The following is a 17817-nucleotide window of genomic DNA, read 5'->3' as shown; positions in this document are numbered from 1 at the left end:
TAAATCATTTAAATGATAGCATAGTTACTTTTTGAAGATGATATGCAATACTATTTATTCTTTAGGAGCATTTGGACTGGTAGTATTAAATAATAAATGCAATTATATAATTACATGTGTAAAAAATATTGCCACATAAATGAATTAATTTCTCATTCTATTTCTCTTTCTAGGTGATACATCAGTTGTAAGTAAACGTCATAGAATTCATTTGCCAGAACATTCGAACAGCGCATCTTTCATTGAATGGGAAGAAGACGAAATACCAAGGTCAGCATGCCAAACTTTTTTTATGTATGCTGTATTTTCTTATATACATCAGTTTATATATACTACAGGGTTACAGTCTCTCATTTAAAGGACCTTTATATATTTTATACATTTAAAAAAAAAGTGCTAATGTGACACAGATGATAATTATTTAATTTCTTTGTATAGTTTTGGTCATCTGACACTTTCTGGTATACAGTTGTAAAAATCTAACTGGGAGATAACTAGGAATATATGTGGCAAATTCAATTTTCTGTTTTTTGGAAGATATGTTTCTAGCTAATGACTTCTGATGAAAAGCTAAGCAAGTTTAATAGTTATAGAGAATATTTACACATCAGTTCACAGATTCTGTTTTTGTAATTGCCCGTAACTAACATGAATAGTGTGCTGTCAGAGTATTCCAACTTGTCCATTTCAAATAGTAGCTACATAAGAATCTCAGCTTAAACTTTTCATGTCCATCTCCCATGCAGTTCCTTTTTTCTAGACATTTCCTAGTCTATAGCTTGTAATTTGTAATAGCTTTACTACTATAATAAAAGGAATATATCTGGGGTGTTGGGGTTTTGGGGGCTGGGAGGAGAGAAACAGACAGTATCTGGTGCTACCTATATTTATATAGTTTACCCATAGCAAGTTAATTCTTTAAGCTACTTTCTAATGTTTGACAGGTCCTGTAAATATTCTGTCGTCTAGCAGTCTTTTCAGTCTTTGGGTAGTTCCTGTCATTCTTCTCTGAATAGCTCATCAGGCTCAATATGCCACACTGCTTGCTAGTGTCAGGTACTGGGAGCATTTGCTTCCCCAGTAGAAAGTAAGTGCCTTAAACCATACTTTGGATCTCTTTAGTGTTCAAAAACTTGAGCTTGTGCAAGGTAGCATCTGTTTTTCTGATTCTACTACTCTTACTTTAAGGATGTTTTGCAACAGCATTCATCTGATCATTGTCTTGTGATTTTACTTGTAGTCAATTCTTATCCGGTTCTTGGACTATTCTCCTTTTTGGCTGCATACTTCGTTCATAGTCCATTTCAACCTTGACTTGGCTCAGTTATGTAAGCCAAGTTACTTAACCTTTGGGGGGTTGGATCATGAGTTAGACCAGGATTATCTGATGTTACTTTACACAGGTCTAGGGAAGGCAGATAAAAAGAAAGCAAAGTAGCACTTCCTGGCTGTTGAACCCAGAGAGGGATGAGCCCAGCATAGCAGGAGCCAAGGGTGTTGTCTCTGCAGGCACTCATCCACATGGCTGTATCCACAAGCTTTCTTTTCCTCTTCCTTCCACGCTTTTCTGTGTACAGCCAGGGGTGCAACACCTCACTTGTGCCAGTCCTCCTCTGGCACTTACACATGTTCCAGCAGTGGAATGCTAGCAGTAACGGGGCAAATACCAAGCCTGTCCATTTCCGTAGCATTCATTCTTGATGCATTTGCCAGTAGGAATTTCTTTCTTGAATGTAAAGCCTGAATACTACATAGTATACCAAACAAATTCTCTCTAGCACCATATGCAATGATAGTGGTAGTTCTCTCCCTGATATGCTATACAGTTGTTCTCATTTGCCATGTCACTTTGGCTTAAAAACATTTTAGGATTTATTAGTACAACATGTTTCTCCTCTTCGTTTTTTCCCAAGTGATAATCTTCCATTTGGAATCCCTTATAAGTTCATACAGGGTCTTGCATCCTGTTTTTAAATTTGATCCTGTTTCTATTATTCTACTTCTAAGTTATCCTGCTTTCATTTTATGATGCTATGATCTGGTTATATATCCAGTATATCTACCAGCTTACCTTATCAACATATATTTCATTAGTAGACTCCTTCATTTCCTGCCAACAATATTAATGAGATGTGAAGTAAACTCAGTCTCAGAAAATGGTCTATGGTTCAGTTTACAAATTTTGTATCAAACCCTCACTCTTTTTTATATAACCACCAGGAATTTTACTTTTAGCCAGCTCTTAAAATGCATTAATAAATTAGGAACTAATTTACGTCTCCTCCAGCTGAAGCTGTTTCCCAGTTGATACCGTGTCAAACATTCCTTTGTCTAGAAAATTAATTCTTTTATTAAAGGTGTTATAGCATGGCTGTATTCCACATGCTGTAGGATGTACATGCCACTGCAAAGTAACGAACCTAAACTGTTTTCCATTTGTGATTTTACTCAGTTCTGTATCTACACAAAATTAATTGCCTGTTATAATTTCTCCTGGATTATTTATGGGAGGAATCAACTTAAATAGTGTTCTTGTAATCAAACCTATACTGCAGTTTGTCCCACTTTTGGATTACTTTACTACCTTTTATTTCCTTTAAAATTCTGAAAATGTGCATCTGGGTTGGTTTAATGGACTTGTAATTGTCAGGATCGACCTTGCTAAGGGTAAATCTGATCCAGACATTATATGAGATATCTATCTAAGGAAACCCATGTAACTGTTTTCTAAAATGATTGTGACTCAGATTTATTCTTGTGACCTACAGCATTACTTGGTATCTGTAAAGCTACCCTTCTTCCTTTATTTCTGTCTTTCCTTAACAAAGTATACTCTGTATTCCAAACATGTGGTTTCTGTATATATCTGTATCAACAGCTGTATTGATTTCTGTGTGCAATACCAGCACAGTCCCATCATTTTATTATCCAGTCGTCTTGAGTTCAAGTTGAGATGTTTAACTGTTTTCTGAATTGTTCAGCAAAAAATTTTTACTTACCGTATTTCACCATTTGATTGCTATTTCCAGTAGCATTTGGAATTTCTCCTGTGTGTCAGTACTGAACTTCTAATTCTTTGCTTGTCCTTTATGTCAGATATGAAGAAGCCATAAATCTTTCCCTGTCTTTTGCCTGTACACATAAGTTGTTAAGTGTTCTTTCAAGAAAAAGTAAAAGGGAAAAAGACAGTCAAATGTTGTTTGAGACTGCAAAATTTCTAGGGCTGCCTTGTATTCTTAGTGATTGGGATGTCTGTTTAGACTCATTATCCTTGGTTCTGTGTACATCAAGAGTAAATTTTAGAGTTAGTCCAGTGTGTATCTGCCAAGTCCTTGCTGCAAGTGGCAGTTGACAAGTTCTCTGGTTTAACCAAGCCGTGCCAGTGATTCGGCATTTCTTGACTTTGGAGTACATCAAGTGGTTGAAATCTAATGCTGGATGCCTGGTAGGCAATATACAAAATATTATTCAAAAATTATGTATGTAACATTAGAAGCATTTTGCATGAGTAAATGCCAGTGGTGGTTCCTTATTTCAAAAAACATTTGAGAACTATAGCAAAGTTTCTTGGTAATTGAACTCACTTTTCAGTACTAGGTAGCACCTTGCTACTCAGTCGCTTCTCCAGCACTGTATTTAACCCAGCCATGTCCTGTCTTGCTCCTGGCAAATCTCTGAATTACTAACTTGCCACTATAATTAGCATACTGTATTAAGTCAGGGACAGTTTTTCTAATCTAATTCTAGAGTGATTCTGTCATGAAGTAGACAAATGTCCAAAGCCACTAGTGCCCAGGCATCCCTGATGATGTAAGCCTTTTAAGTACAGTATTTGCCAGTGTTATCAAACTGGAACCTACAAAGCCTACCTTAAAATAGGCAGTAGTCTCCTGAGCCTGGCAATGCTATCCAACAGTTTTGTCAAGAGTAGTTCCTCACATTTATGTTATCCCTCAGGTAGCTGATAATAAATGATGAAACACTTCCGTGAGTTCCAGCAACAAAACTTTCTGATAAACATCAGGCTTGGAGTAATTTGCCGGTCAAGTCTACCACTTGGACGTGATGTGTTAAAAGCAGAATGATTGGTAGAATGCTTCTGAGAAACACTTTCTTTTTTAAATCCTGGATTTGCTGTTGAATGCTAGTTTATATGGAAATTGAGTGATCTGACAAATAACACTATTGCACAGTCTAGCAGTTATGTAATGTTAAAGATTTCTACTAGATTTGTGGCTGTCATAATTGCTTTTTTCGCTTGTCAGGATGTACATGTTTTTATTTAGCCATTTGATTCTTCATAAAATGTGCGCATTACTCAGGTCATTGGAACATCCTGCAAACAAAGACATTTTTTCTTCCGTGAACAGAATATGGAAAATTATTATGTCAAAGTTGAGTCCTTACCAGTGTAGTTGAGTGACACTTTTCAGATTCTCTGTGGGGTTAATTTTTTATCTACTATCTTCAATTTAACATTATAAATACCTAAGATGTGGTCATCACAGAACTTGCTTTCCTAGGCTGTCGTTAATGTTGGTGAATTAAGATACTGACCTTGATGTCCATTCTTGAAGTTTTTTGAGGGCTTTGATCTAGCTAACTGTATTTGGTGGGCACTTTTTTATTTGTGCATCCACTGTTGCTTTATTTCATTGCCTCAGCATCTGAGGAACCAAACCCTAGTACTTTCTTTGAGCTCAGGTTTCATCCTATGTTATTATTATTATGCCAGTGGATAGTGCCAACAAATTTTCACTTTCTTCAAAAAATAAGGACCATTCTCTCTGTTCTCAAAATAATTTCTTTGGAGCTTTTTCTGCAAAGGTATGATGGATTTGTATTACAGGTTTTCAGCATAGTGTGCAGGTATAAAAGGTAATTTTAAAGGAATTGGTTTGAGTATCTCAAGTAGCCTAGCCGTAGCAGCTCAGTGTTGTGCAACCCTGATTTATCTTGCTTCTTAGGAGAGCAAACATTTGTTCTCTTGAAGCTAAGTTACTTCCATTCCTATGCCACCTCACTTAACCCTGCCTTTCATATATCTGTATTACAAGTTGTACCTTGTGAACAATTTTATTTGTGTTCTCTTTTACAAAATGAAACCTAGATGCTATGAAAAGCTTTGGCTGGGACTTGCCAAGTCTTCTTTTCTAACCTTGTTCTAATGCAGATATTCTCAAATGATGGTTTTGGCATACAAAAAAATTATCTTTTTCTTTGCAAAACTGATGCATGTGATGTGAGGCAGGTGGTTAGCCTGTTGTATAGGGCAATCTGTGTCAAACAGACCATTTCTGAGTATCTTCCAAGTCATGATAACTGCTAATGACCTTAAATAGTTCATATTTTCAACTAACTACAGCTAGGATACTGACATGTTCTGACTTCTTCATGCTGTCTTCTCACCTGCTAATTGTAGCACTGTAGCTGCTCAGGAAATACGGCTTGATCTGGGAGAGTGGGAGGTACAGTTGCTTCATATATTTTACTGATGTGTTGTGCATGTTTGTTCTAGGTGAGCAAAACCAGCAAATAGCTGACCAAGCTATTGACAGTACGCAGATCAAATAGTTGTCAAAGCAGCACGTAATCATGTTAGATAACTGTACTTCAGGACAGTTTGTACTCCTCCCTCTGCTTCTGACATCTTTGCTTTGTTCAGAGTAAATTAAAATGTTAGAAGGGCCAGTTAAAGCTGCTCTGCTTTCATATGCTCTTTGAGGTTTTTCCTGAAGTGGGAACAAATGGCTCCCTGGCCTTTGTGGCTCACCTGGGTGTTGCAGAAGCTTGTGGTGCTACTGCCCTGACTTCTGTTAGTGCAAGTGCCTAGTGGCTCACCTGGACAAGGACGTTAAATGCCAAGTTAATGACCCAGTTGTATTGAGAAGACATTTTTTCAAGTCTTATGAAAATCTTCCTGTCCGTGTCAGTTGCCTTTATTAGCACATCAGTCTTTGGAGTGTGCAGTTTTGACTGCCAGCATGCCTTAATCCTGAAAACGTTAACAAGAATTATGATGGTAAGTCCTAAGTTTTTAAAAAGGGCTCTTGTTAGCTCAGTGTTTTGTTTTTAATTTGAGTAATATGCCCTGTTAATTGGAATACTGTAGTCTTTGACAGAAGGACTCCTAATATCTGTTTAATTTAGAGCTTGGGCAAAATGAGCTTTTCTGCTTCCAGTCGCCAAAATCATTTGAATCTTGTGTGTTGCAGACAAAGAATATGTTTCAAACTAATATGGGAAAAGACTTCAGTTACAGTGACAACTACCAGTTTGTTTTGAATTCAGTGTTATTTTTATCGGATAAATCCATATTAGAATCTAAATAAATAACAAATTGATTATTTGAAAAGCTCTTTGGCCAATTCTGTCTGTGATATTGATCAGTTTTCAAGAAGAATCACTGGCCACAGTCTTGATGGGGATGTGAAAAACCAAGACGTGTTTTTTTGACAAAATGTCCTAACTAGGTAAAGGAAAAGAATAGAAAGCTGTCTCTTTGTCAGAGGAAAGGCAAATGTTTCGGTTAATGGTTTTAGTCATCAAGCACACTCTTCAGAAATAGGTCACTAACACTGAAAACATATTTTGTCTTAAACTTTTCAAGAATTCTCTCTATCTCTCTCTGGACTCTCTTTAAAGAGGAAATTAGGGAAAGTAGAAGGCTTAGAGCTTTGCTGTTGTATCTATCAAACAAGTCAAAGACAGATCTTGCCAGATTTCTGGTCATTTGCATGTGTCATTTAGCAAAGGAAAGTATTAAAATCAGGATCTCTTCTGATACCAATGACCGTTGTGTATTGTGGTCCCTTTTCACTTGTTCCAGAAACGCTTTGATTTCATGAAGGGAGCAGACAGAATTTTTGCAGCCTCCTCCCTTGTTCTTGTTTCCCAGTGATCTTGCAGTTCTTATTATGTGATCAAAATGCAAGTTTCAGCTTGCCTGCAGTTTCTGTGGCCTGCCGTGCAGGCAGGCTCTGTTTGAATGCTTTGATGAATACAAGTGTGTGACATGAAAAGTAGGCATTTTGATGACATTATGGACTTGTTTCTCAGCTGATGGCATGACTGGGAAGGGAGGGGCATGATGGCAATGGATTGTCCTTAAAATGTGCATTAGGGCATAGGCAGTCTACTTCTGCTAAAAGTCTGAGCTGCTTTGGTTTAGGAGTTCTATGATCTGCTCTCTTAATTCCGAGAGAATAACTCGCAATAACTCTGAATCTGTACTGCTGACTTGGAGGGATTAGTAATCATATATTAATGCATAGCATCTTTACAGTTGTTAATGAATTCTATGTGATGAGTGCTCCACAACTTCTGCCAGACTACTTTTGGATGTCTAGAATAAAGAAATATCCTGCTCTGCCTTCTTTCACTGTAACCAAGCGAAACATACATTTACATACAGAATGAAAAATACATTTACTGTATTAATGCAACCACAAAATGTGACATCACATACTTTAAAAGTGTGTCTGCCAATAAATTATTCTGGAAACTTTGTTTTCTCTGTTTTTAAACTATATGCTTTCAAAATGTTAAGTTTCAGGTGATTTCTAAAATTGAGTTTCAGGATGCCTGTTCCTTTTTTCTTATCCCTCACTCCATTCAAAATCCAATTTCTTAGATTTCTGGTTTGTTTCTCAGTTTTGTATTATGTATAACACAGGATTTTACTTCCCAATAAAAGTTCCACTATTCTAATGGTGAGACTACAGGAGGAGAGCAAAGATGATTCTTGAAAGCCAAGTCTGCTGTAGAGGAATTGGGGTTATCACAGTAGACCCTGTCAGCCTTACGCTGGGGAATATTTATTTCTTACCCCAGAAGTAAGTTATGCATCAGCTGAGCAATTGAACTAGTAATACAAATTGAACTTTGTATTACTGTGATATACAGAAAGAGTCAGTGACCAAATAACTAGATGTCCTTTCAGTCCTCTCTGTCTTTTCCCTTATAAGTGCCAGTAAATAGATATTCTAGGATTGGTTAAATTTCTGCTTACATTTCAAACACTGTTTATTTCTGTCTTCTCCAGTTCTTTGCCTAAACAGTTAAGCTAACAAGCTGTGAATCACTGGGGTTTATCATCTCTACTGGAGATTTAAGAAAACAAAAAAAAAAAAAGTGGACTTTTTCAGAACTTCACTCTTTTATGGTTAAAAATAATTTTCTCATTTCCTTGTAAGATCTCGGTGTTCTCTAACAATGCAGGAAACTATTTCTGCATTATGGAAAAAGCAGTTGGTATTTCAATTGACTGATGTTATTTCTTCATAGGTGGACAAACAGATACAGGCATAATAAAGTAGTTCATAGCCTAACAATTTCAGTTTTCTTTGTGCACGTTACTACCACCTAACAGTCTTACAAAGCAAAGAATCTGTTTTCCAGTGTCTGTCTTAATGTTCATGAAGCTCACACACTGTTGTGGACCTAATAAATAATTCTTGGTTTTGTAATCATAAACAAATGGCTTTGGTATCTTAAACTAAGTCATATATGGTACATTGATACACTTTACAAGTATTAGATCTCCACTCTATTGACAGAACTGGACAGCAGTCAATAAAAGCTCACATTGTGTTATCCCTTCAGATAAGTAGCCCTCTTAATTTGTTGTGGGGTTTGTGTGTCCCTTTCTTGTTTTGAAGATGGTATCTCAGCCTTTGCCCTTTGGGCTGTAGGACCTCAGTTTGTGGAGGAAAGGGTTGTTCTTTTGGGGGAAGCAAGGAAAACTGAGGGCCAGAAGGAAGCAAGACAGGAGAAATGTTGCACCCCTGTAGAAGTACTGCTTTGTTCTATACTTCACTTACATGTGATATTAAAGCAGTAGACCACTGAAGCTGTTTTGAAAGCAGCCCTTTACCTTCTGTTTGGATTCAGCTTGTTTAAACCAGTTTAATTGCTGCAGTGCATTTGAGAGAACCTCTTGGTCTTCTGCTTCTTCAAAATCAGGAAAAATATTTTAGAGCTTTCTTGCAGGAGCCATCCTAGCAATTTTAATTAGTTCTCTACTGAGCAAATTTACACGCTTTGCCCATGGATAACCTTCTTAAGGGAGAGCATATGTCTGAACTAGCTTCAGTCCTAACTTCATGTAATCTATAGTTTGCTGATGGTCTCTACCATAGACCTCTGCAAAAGGAGTTTAGAAGTAAATATTTTTCTTTTCTAGAATATCACAATTGTGATACAAATGTGATGAAAGGGTCAGTTTGGGGTTTTTTTTCTTGGCATGCTATCTTATCTCTTGATAGTAAATATGATGCCCTGAAGCCTTTTAGAAATTCAAAATATTTTTGTGGTTGAGTTCTCTGATGTTTCCTTAGAAGTCATTAGATTTTTGCTCTTCCAACGTAAGCAAAGCAGTTTTAATTTTACATTTCTTTCAGATTTAATTTTCATAGATAGTTAAATACTTAATTTTCAGAGAAGGTGTCGAGGATATCCAGCTTTTAATTACATCACCTACTACCTATTTGTTCTATAGTGAGTTCTGTTTAAAGCTTATAGAGAGCACTGAAAATATTAATGAATTCTCTTCTATTCCATGCTGAGATTTTTGAGGCTCTGTGTACGGCAGGGAATGTAGGAGTGCGAGTAGATGTTGTAAGTCAATTAACCTAAAGAGTCCTAAAGAATAACATACTTTAAGTGAAGAATAGCGTATTTTAACCATGGGGAGCTTTGAGGGGATTTTCTGTGTTTCCCTAAAAACTTTGAACAAGGTAAACAGGCTTCCACATAAACCTGGGAGAAAGTTTCTCTTTCTTAGCTTCCTCCATGGACTCCTTCAAAATAGTTCACTGACAGCAACAGGTGGAAAGCCACTGACCTTAGCAGATCTGAAAAGGCACAGTAGGAAGACAATCAGATCATTACACAACAAGCTTGAATCTGTTCCTAGTATTTTAAGTCTTTACTAAGCTAGTTATCCTTAGTTCTGCTCGTGTTTGGGATGGTAATACCCTCTTTATATTCACCAAGCTACCTCCAAGCTCCCTAAATAAATTTTAAAAATCTGAAAAATAAAACATTTTTTGCTTCACTTGCCTTAGTTGGAAATGTTAAACTGTTTTGCATTGCTCTGAACTGTGAACGAGAGAGAAAAATTCTTGCCGCTGTGTTTTCTGGGCGCAAGATCATGCGAACGCAGATGGTCCTATTGGCTGAGAGTTCTATAGAACATTTCAACTTGTATTTGAGGAGAACATTGATGTAATTGCTGTAGTATTTAGAGTTGTTTACCACTTCTTTCTCTTCTCCTCACAAAAGAAAAATCTAATCCCTTTAAGTTGAAGATACAAATTTCTCATCTTACTAGATTTGGATATGAACATTAATTTAAGGACTTGCAGGTGAGGATGAGAACTGGTAATTCTGTATTCAGGTACTCACCCCCGCTCCCCCTGAAATATTTTACATGTTGGTCCAGTTAGAAAACAGTGATGATACATGTTTCAAAATCAACATATTGATAAAATTAACCTGTGGTATTTATGTTGTCACAGCTCTTTAATGTTGAAAGGTGTTGAGCCACAAAGTACCTGTGAATTGGAGGTGGATGCAGTAGCTGCTGACATTTTAAATCAACTGGATATTGAAGGTGAAGTGTTAATAACTTTCCATGTAAAATGTTTTAGGACAGGAACTGTGTTGTCATCTGGTTTTTAAGGCTCAGCTTAGTTAAGCCACAATCCAGATTTCAGTGTTAGTGGATTGTTGATCTACAAATTTATAAAGTTAAAAAAATATAAAAATTGAATGAACTCGGGAATAAAACAGGTTATAAGACTAGCCTATTGTCAGAACACTAGAAAGATATTTTTATTGATGCATAACAGAACATTTCAGATCTATAAGGAGAGTAAGTGAAATATCAACATCGAGTATGTGTATGTATGTACATACATCTATACATACATACTGGGTGGGAAGACCAGAAAAAGCCAAAGATCTAGAAAACAAACAGGTAGTTTAGAAAACAAATTAAGTTACACCTTAACTTTTACACAACGCTATATCCTAGAGTAAGGCAAGAATGTTTTTCACTGAAAGGGTTGTTAAGCATTGGAACAGGTTGCCCAGGTGAGTGGTCGAGTCCCCATCCCTGGAGGTATTTAAAAGATGGGTAAATGAGGTGCTTAGAGACATGGTTTAGTGGTAGAATGGCAGGATTAGGTTAACAGTTGGACCTGATGATCTTAAAGGTCTTTTCCGACCTAAATGATTCTATGATTCTATTCTGTGATTCTAATTGCAATTAAATAACAGGTTAAAATTACAGAAGAGATTAAGAAGAGTGTCAGAATCTAATTTGGGGAGAAGAATGCTTTTCATCCCATTGACAGACTTCCCTTTGTGTATTACTGTGTATTTCAGCCCAGATTGGCAGGAACCCTGGTTTGCAAGCTATATGGGAAGATGAAAAGCAGAGACGGAGACAGAAACATGAATCTTCTCAGATTAAGTCACCTGAGTCACAAGGTAAAAAATAAAAATTAAAAAATTGTGCAGGTGTTTATCAAAAACTGTGAATGAGAAGCAAGCAGGAAGCAGAATTTAAATTGGTCTATCAAGTTTGAGGGCTTTTTAGATGTACTGTTGTTTCAGTTCCAAGCCTACTCATTGCCCAGTATGTGTGTTCCAATTTTAAAAGCAAGATACATAACCTTGCCTAAAAACATCTTGATTCAGCTAGATGTAAAGCATTCTAGGCAGAATGAATGATAATGACAGTTAAGATTGCATGCTTTATGGTGGAAAACATTTAAATGTTTAAGTACTGACAAAATTAAATCTCTTATCACGAAGCTTTCCTTGGTAGTTTATGCACAAGGGCAGTTCCTTTGAATTTCTGTGGAATTACAGCTAAGGTGGTGTTAGATGAAAATTCTAAAAGGGTGGACAAATCCCTTATTTTTATGTAAAATTCATTGCACAGGGAAGACCGTGCTCTGCAAATTAATTTCATAATGAACAGAGCTATTCTAGGCCGTGTTTCTTTTAAAATATGAATTATATTTGGCAAGTAAGCCAGAGGATTGCAAGAAGGAAAGAGGCATGGTCCTGACTAAGGCAGACTGCTTTCTGACTGTATTTTTTTTCCCTGCATTTCTGTGTAATGTTTTTCAGGCTGCATAAACCAGACTTTTCAAAATTATTCACTGATTGTTCTTTTCCTGGATGCTCACCTTGGTGTAATTGCAACATGATTTGTAAATGCTGTTGATACTCGCAAATGAGATCAATGGGAGTATGTGAAGTATTCTAAAGTGTTTAAATACACTTGAAAAATCAGCCCTCAAATTTGGCACTTAAAATTAGCGGACACTTCAGCTTTGAGCCATCTCCTAATAGAATTAGTAATTGTAGCTTCTCTCTGTGTTGAGAGGTCAAAGTAAAACTGAATAACAAATATTTTTTAAATTTTAAAGACCGTGGATTTGTGCCAGCAACAGAGAGTGAAAAATTTTTTCAGAAGAGACTTAAAGAAATCCTCAAGCAAAATGACTTCTCTGTGTAAGTGTTTAGCCATTTGCCATAAAGTACAGTATTCTATGCAAACCTTACATATGCATTTAAAAATTGGTTTTCAATTAACTAGAACGTTGTCAGGATCAGTGGACTACAGTAATGGATCAGAGGAGTTCTCTGCTGAGCTAACACTACATTCAGAGGTACTTTCTCCTGAAGCCTTTCAGTGTACGCCAGCTAATATGGTAGAAGTGCATAAAGATAAAAAGATGAATAAAGGTGAGTATTTTTAATAGCATAATTGTTTAGGCATAAATCTATGTCATGCTTTGGCTGTTGATTTAAAATTGCTATAGCAAATAGCAGAAACATACTTGAATAGTAAAATCCATTTTAAAGTGGCTTGCTTTCATAAGGTATTGATGTCTGTGACTCTGAAGTTTCATCCTTTTGCTTTTTTGTTTTTCTTTTAAAGAATCCAATAGGATGCATATTGATAAAGAAGAGGAAGCACTTATTAATGAAGAAGCAATCTTAAACATTGTGGAGAATAGTCAGATCTTTCAGCCTTTGTCTCAAAGACTGAGTCAGACTCCAGTTTTTAGTGAGTATGACTGGAATGTCTTTTCTTCCAGGCTATTTTATTGTTCCACAGTCTTTGTTGTGTTCACTTATGTTACCAGTCATGAAAGAAAGTAAGTAGTTTACCTCAGGGAGTTTGTCAACAGATTGAGACTTCACACACACCCCCTACCAGCACCACCAAAAAAACACCTGATATTTTCTAAAAATGTCACCAGGACAGTGTATTTGTGGAGCCTACTGTGTTTTACTGCTTCAATAAAGCCTGTCCTCTTGCCAGGTCAGCTCAACACAGTCTCTTATGGGTATTGCTCTTCCTTATGCTCTTAGGGTTATAGGACTAAAACTATCAGAGTAAAGAGGATTTTGACTGTCTATCCATGATATTCTTGCAGTTACTGCATCTTTCTTACAGTTATGGCAGATAACATGCTCATAGACTATCTTTAGAAGCTCAGCTGTCTGGAGATACTGGGGGATAGTAGGCTGATAATGAGAGGCAAGTTGCAGCAGGGCTGAGCATTTCCCAAAATATATGGATGCAAAGGAATGGTTGAAGGCAAAGAAACAAGAAGTAAAACATTAAAGAGGAGGAGAAAAAACATAACAGCAAACAAATGTGGATGGCATGAGGGGGAAACAACAATAAAATAACGCAACGAAGGAACCTGTGTGAAAAGCTACTTCAGGTAGAAGTAGTTCAAATACTCCAGAGGATGTGAAAAGCACATAGATGATGCTATCTCTATATACATTCTTATGTAAATATAAGGTATAATGTTAATATGCACTAAAGTTGATACCACAAGGTGCAGAGGGGGGAAAATGTCTAAAACCCATAGCCTAGAGTGCTTTTGCTAAATATATGGTGTGAATATGTGCGTGGGCAACAAGATGCAATATGGGCAACAACATATGTCTATGGGTAATACAATATACAACAATATGCAATCCTTTCTTGCAAAGAAAGGAAGAGTGGATGGAGTGGGATTAAGAGTATTTTTTGGTGCTGTTTTATTCTGCAGAAAGTAGGCAAGTTTTTGGTTATGGAAACATGAGCATCGATTTATCTCTTTTTTTTATTATTATTTTTTAATTTTTTTTGAGTGAGAAGGTTATGCTGAGAGGATGAGAAGTGGCTAAAATAATATGTAGGGTACATCTTATAACTGTGCCTGTGAATTGCTCAACCAAATAGGAGTGTTGAAAAGGTCTGGTTTTCCCAGTGGCTAGGGAATCAAGTGGAGATTTTACGACTTTTTCTTTCTTCTTTTGTCCCCTTTTTTTTTCTTCTTCTTATCATGGGGCTACTAATTGCTGGTGTCTTCTGTGACCATGAGTAACGTGCTGCATCTTTGGGTCTCTTATTGCTTTTTCATAGCATGGACTAGTCTTTACTATACTTTTGTAGAGTCATAGTGTCATAGGGGCTGTGAAGCACACTACTGCTGCTGTGGAGTACACAACAAGGTTTATATTAATGGGAAGTTTAATGATGGATCTCACAAAGGGTAAAGGAGCCAAGAACAGAAAGTGCAATTGAAAGTGGGTTAATTCAGAACTCTGGCAAAGGGGATGGTTTCCGTTCTAAATGGTTGCATGGTGTCTTGTGAAACCTTTGTAAAATAGGGAAAATGCCTTCCTCACTGATGTTCAGATCTATTTTATATGATTCTCAGGATCATTGTAAATCATATGATATTTCCTGAGGAAGGGAAGTAGAGATTGTAGTTCTTCAGCCAGAGGAGAAGGAGAGAGAAGTAACAAAGATGCCTGGTAGACTGGAGATCATAAATTGATTATAAGGTCAGATGAAAGGTAAGCAGGAGGAGAGTGAGAAAAAAATGTGACTTGGAAGGATGTTTAAGAAATAAAAATAAAGAACAAAAAGGCAAGTGCATGAGTTAGTGTAAGCTTGGGTCAAATAGAGGAAAATAAAAACAAAATTTAAGGGCAGAGTGAAGTCAGATAAACTTTCAGTGTTTAGAGGAACCTAGGAAGGGAAAAGGTTACAGTGAAAAGGGAGATGAAGTTAAGCATTATAGTAAAGGACAGAAGGAAAGAACAACTAGTTTGTCATAATCAGCATCAACTTCCATGAGATGCAGTGATTGAAAGTCTTCCAAGCAATTCAGAGAGAAGTGCCCAACAAAGTAATGCAGCCATTGAAATGGTGAGAGCAAGAGAAGGCAGTGATGCTTCAGAAGCTGGCACTCATGCTGAAATAAAAAGGGAGAGTGAGGCTTTACTGAATGTGAGGAGGTAATGGGAGGGGGAGAGAGAGAAGTGCTTCCACTAAATCTACTACAATTAGAAGAGGGGGGCAGAAATAAAAAATGAAGGTTGTCAAGATTCTAGATAAAGAGCTAGAAAAGATAACAAATCACAAAACTTGAAAAAATAAGATCTGAAGAGAGCTTTGTTTCTGTAGCCTGCCTTGCTTTAGACAGTTATGAACTAGCAGATTTTAAAATGTTGAGAGGTTTTTTGGTTTTGTTTGGTTGGTTTTGTTTTTTACTGGTAGACTATAACTAGTCATTTACAAGTAGAACAAAATGTAGATTCTACTTGTATGGGCTTTTTCTGCAGTGGACAGTAGTGCTGATGAGGCCATGATTGATCTGTTGGCTGGATTGGAGAATGATGGATATCAGATGGGACATCACAAAACACTCTCTCACCATCGTTCTCTTGGAAGCTGTCGAAATTCTCAGAACAGTGATGATGAAGAAAATGAGCCACAGTGCGAGAAAGAAGAAATGGAACTTAGCTTGTTAATGTCCCAAAGGTGGGACAGTAGCATTGAAGAGCCTGGGCCAAAAAGAAGGTATATATGTGATTTTCTTTTCTTAATACGTTCTTTTCTGCCAGATCCTTCATTCTTCCCACCCTTTTTTCAAGTATGCTATGATCCCAGTGACCTGTAGAGAGGTCTCTGTTAACAGCATTGGAAAAATCTATGCAGACCTTGGAATAGAGTGCAATTGTTTAGATGATGCTGTGAATCATTAATTTTATATGGAAATAGAGATTAAATGTTCAGGTTTGGCTGGGCCTAAGCTTCATGTTTGCTGTTTAGGGAAAAATTGAGTAGGTTTTTTGTCCTACAAGTACAAATAAAATAAAAAAAAACCCTTTAGTTGTAACCTGCTTTTAAGGTCACACCTTGGATGTAGTACAAGTGTTAAGGTGTATCTTGTACATCTCATGTGCCTGTACCTTTTACTGAAGTGAAATATTTAAGAAGTATTCTTGTGAAGACTGACCCAAAAGTCCGAGAAAAACACCCATTTGTTTCCATGCTCAAAGCTTAAATCAAAACATGAATGTTGCTCACTGTGCTGGACTGCTAAAGGTCAGCAGCTTGAATATTTTTAAGGCCAAGATTCTTGGAACACCTTCTCAGGTTGTAATGACCTTTTGTACAGTCTGCACTGACAGGCGTTGAAAGAAGCTATATCCAGTTTCTCTTCACACCTGCTTTGGGAAGACCTTCTGGTATTTATAATTCTATTTGAAAGATGAGACACTTCACAGATGTAACTTTTGGGTTTTTTTACATCGGAAATCATAATTATACTATGATTCAGAGAGCAAGAGAGGCATAGAAATATTTAATCTTTGCTGAAGATACACAGAGAAGTTGGAACAGAATCAGAAATTAGATCATTAGTCTCCTATTTCTCTAAAGCTACTTTTCCTATCTGACCTTTGATTTTCTTTGGTTTTTTTCCCCTCACAGTAGTCTGAAAAGTTGGAATTTCCATCTAAAACATTAATCTTCAGTTTAGTAGTAGTTTCTGTGTAAAACCAGCCTATATCTTGCAGAATTTATTAGCTCAGGCACAGCTTTGTATGGGCATGACTGTACTGGAGACAGGTAAGGTCCTGAAGCAATTAACTGCTTTTATGCAATAAAGAATCCTATTTAAAAACTCATAAGACTTGATGACCTGGCTGACAAGTAACTTGGTCATGTATGCCTACATCTTAATCCCAGATAGAAAGCACTGGGGAGGATGTACATACCAGGTGCCTCCACAGGGAGCCAACTCATGTTCAATTACACACTTTGCTTCAGTGTGATCTCTGCAGAATTTGGACTGATTTCAGGAAAGAGCATGGATATCTCTGCCCCCTGCATGATTCTGCTCATGCAGAAAGAGCCAGCTTGAGTCTAAGGATGGATCCAACATTTTTCTGCTCAGATTCATGCTATCTGTACAGCTTCCTAATGCATTCTACCATATCCATACTATGACTTGCCTGTTATTGGGTGTCCACCAATCTTCCATTATCTCAAAAAATATATTGAGATAATGAAGAGTAACAATACCCTACTGGCTGAATTAAATGGCTTGGGTTTGATTTGTGCTGAACTGGAGCAAAAAGCCCATCAAGACCTGGACTGGTTCATGTATGGTGGTATCATGCTGCATTACACAAGTTTTCCTGGAGTCTGAAATTATAGTTTTGGATGCAGAGAGATCCAAGTTGTTATCTGCAGAAGTTGTCTCCAGCCTGAATGGGTTTATTCAAGTTGATAAAGATCTGCTTCATGCACAGGTTTATAGTCTAATTCAGGTTGGAAGAAAAATATAAATACTGTATAGTCCAGTGCCCTGGTCAAAGCAGCTTTGGATAGATTGGTTGCATGGGGCCTTGTCTGGTCAAGGTTTGAGTATCTCCGAAGACAGAGAATGCATAGCCTATATGGGCAACTGTTGCAGTGTTTGAACACTCTCATAA

The 17817-nt window shown here is 37.0% G+C and overlaps 1 protein-coding gene across 1 annotated transcript in view; it reads left to right on the top strand.

The window, feature by feature from the left end:
* REV3L (REV3 like, DNA directed polymerase zeta catalytic subunit) overlaps nucleotides 1-17817 on the top strand; it is an 87564-nt gene that overhangs the window by 18875 nt on the left and 50872 nt on the right. The window contains 7 exon segments of the mRNA XM_035900692.1: nucleotides 174-270; nucleotides 10521-10615; nucleotides 11392-11496; nucleotides 12447-12531; nucleotides 12617-12765; nucleotides 12962-13090; nucleotides 15658-15895. Of these exon segments, the coding sequence (XP_035756585.1) occupies nucleotides 174-270; nucleotides 10521-10615; nucleotides 11392-11496; nucleotides 12447-12531; nucleotides 12617-12765; nucleotides 12962-13090; nucleotides 15658-15895 (898 nt within the window).

The sequence above is a fragment of the Egretta garzetta genome, unplaced genomic scaffold, assembly GCF_000687185.1.
Source record: "Egretta garzetta isolate BGI_Z169 unplaced genomic scaffold, ASM68718v1 scaffold18, whole genome shotgun sequence".
Classification (NCBI taxonomy): Eukaryota; Metazoa; Chordata; class Aves; order Pelecaniformes; family Ardeidae; genus Egretta; species Egretta garzetta.
The sequence above is the reverse complement of the archived record's forward strand: the minus strand, read 5'-3'. Positions and strand labels throughout refer to the sequence as shown.